The sequence below is a fragment of the Rhizopus microsporus genome (genome assembly GCF_002708625.1).
Source record: "Rhizopus microsporus ATCC 52813 unplaced genomic scaffold scaffold_5, whole genome shotgun sequence".
NCBI classification, from domain to species: Eukaryota; Fungi; Mucoromycota; class Mucoromycetes; order Mucorales; family Rhizopodaceae; genus Rhizopus; species Rhizopus microsporus.
The window spans coordinates 628,872-638,886 of record NW_019671920.1 but is presented as its reverse complement, the minus strand read 5'-3'; the positions used below and the strand labels follow the sequence as shown (position 1 = coordinate 638,886).

At 38.6% G+C, this 10,015-nt stretch overlaps 5 protein-coding genes across 5 annotated transcripts; 3 read left to right on the top strand and 2 right to left on the bottom strand.

Moving 5' to 3' along the window:
- Positions 1-440: 440 nt before the first annotated feature.
- On the bottom strand, positions 441-785 carry RHIMIDRAFT_250265 (uncharacterized protein; the record flags this gene model as incomplete). Its single annotated transcript, XM_023610708.1, has 1 exon — positions 441-785. One exon carries the CDS (start codon positions 783-785, stop codon positions 441-443), a length of 345 nt encoding a protein of 114 aa, XP_023467813.1.
- A 1,659-nt stretch (positions 786-2,444) lies between these two features.
- Positions 2,445-3,158, top strand: RHIMIDRAFT_236094 (uncharacterized protein; the record flags this gene model as incomplete). The annotated part of the gene is made up of 1 exon (XM_023608477.1): positions 2,445-3,158. The coding sequence occupies one exon, from the start codon at positions 2,445-2,447 to the stop codon at positions 3,156-3,158; it is 714 nt and encodes a 237-aa protein (XP_023467812.1).
- Positions 3,159-3,878: 720 nt separating this feature from the next.
- Positions 3,879-6,518, bottom strand: RHIMIDRAFT_278205 (uncharacterized protein). Its single transcript, XM_023612730.1, has 12 exons — positions 6,373-6,518; positions 6,255-6,317; positions 6,152-6,185; positions 5,797-6,097; positions 5,668-5,741; positions 5,407-5,618; positions 5,229-5,348; positions 4,951-5,171; positions 4,443-4,905; positions 4,339-4,390; positions 4,118-4,293; positions 3,879-4,063 (listed from the first exon to the last, which is right to left on the bottom strand). The coding sequence occupies exons 1-12, from the start codon at positions 6,486-6,488 to the stop codon at positions 3,925-3,927; spliced, it is 1,971 nt and encodes a 656-aa protein (XP_023467811.1). The 5' UTR covers positions 6,489-6,518; the 3' UTR covers positions 3,879-3,924.
- A 76-nt stretch (positions 6,519-6,594) lies between these two features.
- On the top strand, positions 6,595-7,609 carry RHIMIDRAFT_250262 (G-patch-domain-containing protein; the record flags this gene model as incomplete). Its single annotated transcript, XM_023610707.1, has 5 exons — positions 6,595-6,813; positions 6,857-7,039; positions 7,095-7,184; positions 7,262-7,371; positions 7,423-7,609. The coding sequence occupies 5 exons, from the start codon at positions 6,595-6,597 to the stop codon at positions 7,607-7,609; spliced, it is 789 nt and encodes a 262-aa protein (XP_023467810.1).
- A 212-nt stretch (positions 7,610-7,821) lies between these two features.
- RHIMIDRAFT_200388 (TPT-domain-containing protein) lies at positions 7,822-9,241 on the top strand (the record flags this gene model as incomplete). Its single annotated transcript, XM_023606452.1, has 5 exons — positions 7,822-8,007; positions 8,055-8,233; positions 8,295-8,383; positions 8,441-8,820; positions 8,873-9,241. 5 exons carry the CDS (start codon positions 7,822-7,824, stop codon positions 9,239-9,241), a joined length of 1,203 nt encoding a protein of 400 aa, XP_023467809.1.
- Between the last annotated feature and the right edge of the window lie 774 nt (positions 9,242-10,015).

Genomic DNA, 10,015 nt, shown 5'->3' with positions numbered 1-10,015 from the left:
TTTGCTTTGTAAATGCCTATCATTTCGAGGGAACAAGCAGTGTGCATAATTTACTGTCAAGCGTATAACGATTTTCATATTGCTGAACTGACGAAAAGGATCGAAGAAATGAAAGATGTCGATATATGTTATTTGGAAGATCCCACCAAACTTATCTTGATTTCTCTCTTGTCCATGAAGTTGATAAAATTATTTCTTATGTGAATAGGAAAATAGAAGAGATTCGAATCTTCTAGTATTTTTGCAAGTAATGACCAATTTCTGTGCAAAAGAAAAGGTCCCCTTTATTTTATTTAAAACAATACACTATTGATAGGATTTCAAATAGCTGATATCCCGCTATGATCATATGTGGTAAGTAGTATTGATCTTTAGCTAAATGTAACGACGATAACGTATGTGTTACACGCCGTAACAGTACTCCTTCACCAGTCGTGCATTTAGTTTCGAGATTGTCTGTATGGAACGAGATAATTTCCGTTGACAGGTTCTTCTATTCTTCTTGCATTAATATTCATCAGATAGTATGTTGAATTCTTATTGATCTTCACAATTTCCATCGGACCGAGCCACTTTTCATCAAATTTACTTTTAGGGACGTGATTCTTCATCAAAACCTTGTCCCCAATGCGATATTGCTTGCTTTCAGTTACATCCTTGTCGTATCTTTCTTTCATCTTCTTTTTCTTGTTCATAGAGTTAGTTACAGCTTCAGAATGTTTGATTGCTTGCTGATCCTTGGCGGAGAAAAGAGCCAGAATTGAATTGCTATAGGTGGCTAGCATAGAGAGCTTGTGGCCGTCAGTGGTGTGAAGATCTGCTAAATAGTTGATGATTTGTTGTGGGAAGGGTCCTGATAGTTGAGTTGGTGTGCAGAGTACCACGTAGCGTAGTTCTGTTGCCTAAAGTAGTATTGCCGTCGGGTAGAGGATGCTGTGGGAGAAATCATGGCTAAAACGGACGATGACAAAGAAGAGTGTTTCAGGCGTTTGGCGAGATGTTCCACGCTAGCATGCTCCAATTGGGGCTCTTCCTGAGGAGATGCTGATCGGTGTTGTTTACCAGATCCTCTTGGAGGAGGATCAAAGGAGGTTGGTGCGCCAGTTGAAGAGCCAGTGGAAACCACGGAGCGGACGGCCAGTTGGGCGCGATGAGTGTCGCCAGCTAGGTTGCTGGGTCAACCGCTGCAAGGCGGGTAGCATCATGTTCCATGGAGGGGACGGGTACAGCCGCCTGGAGAAAGTGGTCCAATTCCTCGAAAAGGCGTTGGTCCATAGAGCTTGCGGGTGGTATGTCCATGACACAAAGGCTTGCGGAATCTTGGCATTCTTGTGTGTGGTGAATAAGTCTAGGTGGCGAGGGTCCCATAGGCGGTCTAGCCGGAGGAAAGTCTTCTCTGGCAAAGTCCATTCTGTCTGGTGCGCAAGCTGACGAGAAGGAGCGTCGGCGGGATTGTAGCGGGATAGAACATGTAGCGTCGATAATTGTATGGAGTTTCGAAAGCAGAAGCTCCATATGTCCATTGCCAAGGTGCTCAGGCTGGAGGAGCAGGCACCGCCAAGTTTTTTGATATATGCCAAAGCAGACGTGTTGTCCATACATAGCTGGGTGTATCCCAAGTGTGATAGTGACACCTGCCGTAGGGTTTTGTCCACAACTAGAAGATCCTTGTAATCGATATGGAAACGACGTTCTTGAGAGGATCAGAGACCAGAGAAGTGACGATTGCCACAAACTATTCCCCAACCCGCGTCTGACGCATCCGTGAACACTTGAGTGACTGGTGTGTGCTGAAGGATATGCCGACCATTCCAATGCTGAAGTTGCGAAATCCACCAGGTGAGTTCTTGTTTCATTGCTGGAGTGATAGGACAAAGGTGATTCTGTGCGGCTGAAGGTGGTGTTGCACATCGTTGGTATCTGTTGAGCTGCTACAGTAGGTATCGAGTGAGAAAGCGTGCCCAAATGTTGCCAAGTTGGGTCGTCATTGTTGTCTCAATGAAGGCTGCGAGTTGTGTCCATGTCGTCGATTGCTGAAAAAAAAAAACTTTTTCAAAGCATCAATTCTTCATTGGATGGGAGGAGAAAAAATCTTTGGAACTTGTTGTAGGTGTATCAAGCTTGTATTCGCAGTATTCGTTTTCCCTTTCCATATGAGGTATTGGTTGTTGCTGTTGTTCGTACTCGGTAATGTATAGAATAAAAGCAAAGAAGTGATGTGTCTCTGTTTTATTCTTTTATTAGAAGCGAGAGGAAGAGCTCATAGCAAAAAGAAATTAGGTTGATTTAAAAGAGGTCGGAGTGCTAACTAAGGTACATATAATTAAGTCAAATGTAATCTCACACGTAAAGATTAGCATTAGACATGGTCAAATGCGACAGTACAGATGATATGGATGATAGTATCGAGATCAGCTGATGATCAGCTGCTGAGGCTTAATTAAATGTCAAAGCACTGGTGGTGTAGTTCGCACTCATCCTGCTCACATGGAGAGAGGTACAATTTCAATTTGAGGCTCGATATTGGCACTCAATATGTCCATCTAATTGTCCGCGTAGTCCCAGAAGATTTATTCCTTTTCAAGTTGCCAGATACTTATCGCCCCGGTAGTGACAAACTTAGTAAGAGTGTTGCTAAGCACCAGGCTGTGGTCGACCTAGTTACAAAAGCTTTGCTAAACGTGAGCGATAACACATATACAGCTGCTGAGACGGAATGGCCAGATAATATATGTTGTGACATCCTGTACTTGCCTCGTCTGGCTCTCAATAGGACTTTACCTCCTGTTATGGTAGAGATTCAATCACTAGTGAATCAAGATCTCATGAACCGTGCAATCCAGTGCTGTCTCCATGTATACCGCAAGTACGAAGTCCTCTCCGTCTTGTTGATTGTTTGCACTGAAAAATTGTCATCATGCCGTTTGATGGACTCCTTCACGGCTTGCTGTGACAAGCCGTTCCTGCGTCAATCATCAAGCAATTTCTGGGCTCAGCACTGTTTTCTCCTCTCAAAAAGTACTATCGAGCATTTTGCTAACGCAAATGGCAACCCTGACCCACTGGTGGCGTTAAGCATGCTTTTGACGTACAAAAAGAGGTGTATCATGAAGTTTGACAGATGGGATTGTCGTAGAACAATGTCTGCTTATGACTGACATTGAGATAAACGATTGTAATCAGTATGAATAGAGTGAATTCATACGTTATAAGATTATGTGTATACACTTTTAGTGATAAATCAAATTAAATAGGATTTCTCGTTTGAATATATATCGTTACTTCTTTAAAAGACAATCCTTCTCGCGGTAAAAACAGTAACATAACCCAGAGCATGAAATGAACAATAAGATCAGTATCAGGAACGAATTAAAAGCTTTCTTTATGAATTCAGGAACTGTTAGTCAATCACATCCTCAGTAATTATAATCCACGCTTAGAATAGTGGCTTACCAGCCATTTGATAGCAACTATAAATAGTAGATCCTTTATTTAATTGTATGCTTCTTCTGTCTTTACCTCAGAATAGAGATTAGTCTCAAAGAGTGCTTCTTTTGTATTTATCTTGTATCATTTAAACCATTACATAACAGGGATGACCCGACGATTGTAGCTTTATATTCAATTACGAAACCCATATTTGAGCATATCAGACAAGGAGAAGATGAAAAGCTTGAAGCGCTGCAAACAGTTTGTTAAGTGACAGAAGCGCAATTTCAGAAGATATACGATCGGCTCAAGGCAGAGATACCACAATCATCAAAAACAGTACGTTATGTTGAAGATGGCCTGAAGTACACGAGACATCTCAAAAGAACATACCAAGAACTACAGCAAAGAACACTTTTTCACAATAAATACGTGATAATAACTGAAAGCCGTTATTTTAACAAAAATGACTATTTTAGTTTAACAGAAACTTGTTTATTGATTCATTGGCAATAAAGATTTACTAAGCTCTTTGATAACTTGCTTCATTCTACTGGCAACCATGATATCATCATACAGTTCTCTGTGCTTGACAGTGACATAAGTATTCATTTGTCTACTCTTTTGTAAATTCCTATTATAAAAATAATCAATATATATGCATTATATTATTTTTGAATGAACTCACTCAGGGATCACGCTGGACGATAGATGAAGTAGTTGGTGATATTTGATTACTAGATCTGGGATGTAGATCTCTCTTAAGGTCGCTTTCGAAATATGTCTAGTCTCATCCGTATGTTCTCCTAACCAGCCACCTTCAAGCAGAAACTTTAATTCTCTTTCCAGGATTTCAGTTTGTGTCTAATATCTGTTAATATATTTTCCAAAATATATACGTTTATTTACCTGAACTTCGTGTCGCCATGACACTACTTTTTGAAGATCACTTAATGAACCACTAATAATAACATAAGCCTTTTTATACACATACACATCTTTTTTTTGCTTACGAGTCTTGCGGACTAGACTGAATAAGGTCAGTCCATTCTTCAAACAATTTAAATGTGTTGACAAGTCGTTTATGAGAAAGATACTCTGCAAATTCTTTTTCCATCTCTTTTGTCTTGGAACAATATGTCTCCATTTCTTCCACCACATCCGTCACTCTTTCTACCAGATAAAGCCTTCGCATGCCCAGTACCTGACGAATAATCACATTGGCTGTCTTGAATAACTCCAGACAGAGGTCCTGACTCTTGAGCCATCCCAAGGCCTCTAAAAGGGTATAAGCAAAATCATCCATCTCATTATTTTCTAATCGGTAGTATTGGAGGCTTTTGACTCTAGAGGACTCGTAAAGGGCTTTTTGAAGGGTATTCGAACTGACTCGTTTCAATATATCGTTCATTGCTAGTCCTTGTTGTTTGCCAAGTAATAAAAGAATGGAGACTTCTTCCTTGTCGCCATCAAATTCTATAATCTACTTAGCTTTCTCTCTCTCTCTTTTTAATGGTTTACCTTCCAGAAATCGACTATATACAGATACTTGAGCATCGAGTGGGAGCTTTGAGGCATATATGGCAGTAATTAAGGGTCTAAAGTAATCTCGTGTTGAACTAAGCTCGGCGTAGTATGACACGATAGCAATTGATTTTTCGTCTTGTTTCCAGTCAAGATACTGACGACCATATATTAATAATGTGGATATAAATCTTAGGGCTTCTATTCTATGTTCTTTGCTAATCATACAATCTGTCAGTCTTTTTGTGTGCTGTAATAAGCTCTGCATACTTTACCCAAGATTAAAAAAAGAATTACGCGTGATGAATTGCTCGTATGCTGTATCGATCAGATTACTTATTCTGTCTTGAAGTAGAGCCAATTGTACTAGATGAAAAAACCTTTTAGGATCTCCTCTAATAAAATTACAATTTAATCTCATATTTATAAGTTCCTTGATCTCTCTTTATATACTCTTCTAATATATAATCCTTGGATAAAGCTAATTGAGCCGCACTATCAGATAGAATCAACTCTTCTGAATCCTGCTTGGTCATTACACTTTGAACAGCGCCGTTCAGATTGACCCATACAACGTCCTCCCATGTTTGACATATGCCAGGTCCTATATGAGTATTTCCTGCAAATGTATCATACAAGAGTTTTTCATAGAATCCAAGCGATTCCTGGGATATGCATGGTTACTTCATGTTTATACACCTTGCCTATACTTACGTTCTTTGCCATGTACTGCACACATTCAAACCAAGAATCCCATTCCTTTTGACTATAACCTGAACTATCTCTGCCTAAGATGAACAACATAAGCTCCATTATCTATTTATCATAAAATGGGATTCATACCAAGCGCAAAGAGATTAAATCGAACATATTCATTATGCACATACACCGCTGTTGGATCTTCACCAGGTTCACCTATTGTCTTCTCATACACTCCCGATCTGATCTTATTCCAACGTTGCTTATAGACTGCTTCGATATCTATAGACACTTTTCTTTTTTTACTTGGATGTGAAAGCGCCTGATTTCTGTAGACGATATGCATTAATTCTTCTTCAAGCTCTTCCTCCTCAGATACCTTGCGCATGATCTGGTTGCGCAATTCTTGACTGACCGTGGTTTTGGATATCCAATCCTTTAAAGCCTATCATATAAAAGGTGTGAGGCGTATAATATGTTTTGCATAATTGAACTTTACAGCATATTGAAAGAGACAACATTTATCTTTTGATCTACATTTAAGAAACGTCAGGTTTCTCTCTCTTTGTTGTTCTAATGTTGACTTTTTTTTTTTTCCTTACGAAATCATAGCATCTATTAGTTTCCAAGTATTATTCTCTGCCTGTCGAAACGTGTCTTTGTCACTATTGAACATGTTATATATATATGTAGAGTCGATACACTTTTTACTGTATTTACTCTAAATTCAAAGAAGCATATTTCATAGCAATGTCATGTCCATTATTCGTTTCATACAACTTGAATATTCTTGCATAATTGTCAAGGAAGTTGTTGTTATTGTTCCCAATTGTCATATTTTTAAAACGAAAGGAGGGTATTTTCACTTTTTTTGAAGCTGAATTGACTTTCATTATCTCAGAGTGTAGTCACATACTCTCTCTTTCTCTTTCTTTTTTCTACATGTTTGATCAACCTCAACAACCTCAACAACAGCAAAAGAAACCCAATTTCAAATTTGTCATTCGTTCTAAGATAGAATCTACAACTAATACAACTAGTATAGCTAGTAGTAGCCATGAACAAGACAATAAGCCAATTGAAATAAAAAAGGAAATTACTCTTGAACAACCTAAACGTAAACGACCTGCGACGACGACAGATAATACAAGTGTGAAAAAGGTATAGATTTTAAAGAAATTAGACATGTATTCATTTTTACTAGATTCATACACAACTTGAACGATGGAATAAGAAACATTTAGAATTAAAGGAAGAAAAGGAGCATGAAGAACAAGCAAGAGTACATTATGCTGATTTATCATCACTTACATGTATTCTTTGTCAACGCAAGTTTAAATCAAAGTCTGATCTAGAACGACACCAACAGCTGTCTGAACTTCACAAGGTATGTATCAATAGGAGTCCCTTTTTTTTGTTTCTTTGTGTCTCATTTATAGTAGAATAATCTAAATGACCCTGTGGCGGTGAACAAAGCAATGTTAAAACTAAGCTTTTTAAAAGATGATGTGGATGAACAACAACAAGAAGAGGTAAAGCCTAAAAAAAAAGATAGCTATATGTTGTATATATGTGTGTATCCGGATATATATAAAAGAAACCCTTAAAGACAAAGTATCGCAATCGAGCAGCTGAAAGGAGACAAGCATATGGACAACCAGAGAAACCAATCCTGTCGCCACCTTCTACTCCTCGACACATGCATCCTCCTCGTGACATGTAAGTCTAACCAAACTATCTATATATTTGCATTTTGCTGACAGTGATCAGATCTATATCGCATGTACTTCAAGCATCAATGGATAAGCCGATTTCGGAAGATAACAAAGGCGCACAGATGCTACTCAACATGGGTTGGAGAAAAGGTGAAGGTTTAGGCAAGAACCGTTCTGGTATTGTCGATCCTGTGAAGGCACAGCAGTATGGACAAGGCTCTGGTATAGGTAAGTCTTTGTAGAAAAAAAATTCTGGCTTCTTTTGCGGAGGGAGCCATTTGCGTTTTCTTAAACAAAACAGACAGCTTATATATCCTCTCTCCATTCTTCCTTTTGTTCTTTAAAGGGCACACACACGTTAAAAGAGTACGCGAACCATAGGAGTTTAAATTAAATAAATACACACAAACACATTATACATACTTTATCCTTTTCTTGGTTTTCTATTATTTAAATGGTCAAAGATATTGAACACATAATCAGTCAGAATGATGCTCGACCATCAGAAGATGAAGTAGATCCACAATTGACTGACACATTACTTGCTCAAAAACAAGAATTACCCCAACAAAAAGAAGAACGATCGACCTTGATCAAGCACATGTCTATCAATCTCTTTTGGATCCTAGCTTGGTATATTGTAAGAAGCATATATAAGCAAAATAAAGATATGACTTATTTCAATAGTTTGCAACTATTCTTTCTGTATATAACAAATGGATGTTTTCAAAAGAACACTACAACTTTCAATACCCACTTTTTGTCACCAGTGTTCATATGATCGTTCAATTCGTCTTTTCTGGCCTCTCGCTCTTGTTTGTTCCAAAGCTAAGGCCAAAGAATCGACCGAGTGCAACAAGCTACATGTAAGCATAGAAAAGAAGATATCCCTTTTTTAAACTAAACTCGAAAAAAAAAAAAATGCAGCCAGAGGGTATTACCATGTGCATTGGCTACCAGTCTAGACATTGGTCTATCCAACCTGTCACTCAAAACGATCACATTATCCTTTTACAGTAAGTTCTTTTATTGTCTTTCTTGATGTATGCTATAACTCTTTTTTTTTTAAAAAGCCATGTGTAAATCATCAACATTGGCCTTTGTGCTGATATTCGCGTTTCTATTTAAATTAGAAAAACCTCAATGGAAACTAATACTTATCATCGTCATTATCACAGTCGGTGTTATCCTGATGGTATCAGACGAGACCGAATTCTCACCTATTGGCTTCATTCAAGTGATGGGTGCTTCTGTCTTTGGAGGCCTACGATGGTCCCTGACCGAAGTGCTGTTGAGAAAAGAAAGTATGGGCCTGACCAACCCTTTTGCCTCCATCTTCTTTCTTGCACCCTCTCAGGCCATCATCCTGTTGATCATCTCTGGTATTGTCGAGGGATACATCCATATCTTTCAGAGTGCTTTCTTTGTTACCTTTGAGGAAGGCTTACACACAGTAAGAAAACAAAAATATCATACAAGAGCTTTTATTCTGACACTATGCATAGGTTGGTGTCATCCTCGCAGGCGGTAGTCTCGCCTTCTTTATGATCGTATCTGAATTTTTCCTCATCAAACGTACCTCGGTCGTCACATTGAGTGTATGTGGTATATTCAAGGAAGTCGCAACTATCTTTATTTCCTCTTTAACCTTTGGTGACGTTTTGACACTGGTCAACATTATCGGACTATGCATCACACTGTTTGGTATTGGTTTATATAACTGGTTGAAATTCAAAATGATGTCTCAAAAGGAGAAAAAGGTGTATAGCACAGTGGCAGAAAGTACACCGATGCTCTTGGTAGACAGTGCAGGTGATTACTATGAATCGGAAAATGATGATATAGCATTTTCAGAAATTATTCGCACACAATAAAATATCAATAACAATTGCATTTTAGTTGATTATCGGTTCTTTCTTTATTATTAAAAAGGCAATGAATCCTGTCTTTTTGAGAGAAGAGAAGATAAATGTGGTCAACACTTGTAAGGATTTTTGAGTTTCGATAGGTATTTTTTTGGATGAACACTACGCGCACGAGGAAATCCACGAGAAGGCTAATGCTACGTGCGCTTCCTTGGTGCCTACATGTAGCATCACTATACAACTTCACACTACCAAAGTGTTCGCCTAGTCTAAGGCTGATCAACGAGATATCTTTTGATATAAAATTACTCTCCATGTTCCTTGGTATAGAGATAAAATGTGGCTATTGTTGTATTTTATTTTATGTTGTCAGCTCTATCAACAAAGAACCAAAGTCACCCAAAAGATGCTTGTTTCTGAACAAGCTTAGCTTGGCGACGCATATTCAAAAGGTTTGTTGATGACATCACAGGTAGTGTTTGTATCATTAACCCTCTCGTGGATTTCCTTGTGCGCGTAGCGCACAGTGCTTCCAGTAAATAATGTCACAGCCAATCAAAATCAATGTCATTTAAACCGGGAGGGCACCTCGATCCAGAAGAATTAATTCAATGTAATACTCGTAAGGCTCTTGCAACAATGAACATGCTGTCATCTGTTGATGTGAATCCTTCTGGTTTCTCCAAAGTTCTTTGCACTAAGTTTTACGCTCACATCGTTCGACCTCAGCTTGAATACGGCCTAGCTATCAATCGCTTCACGGTCTCTCAACTTCACGCTCTA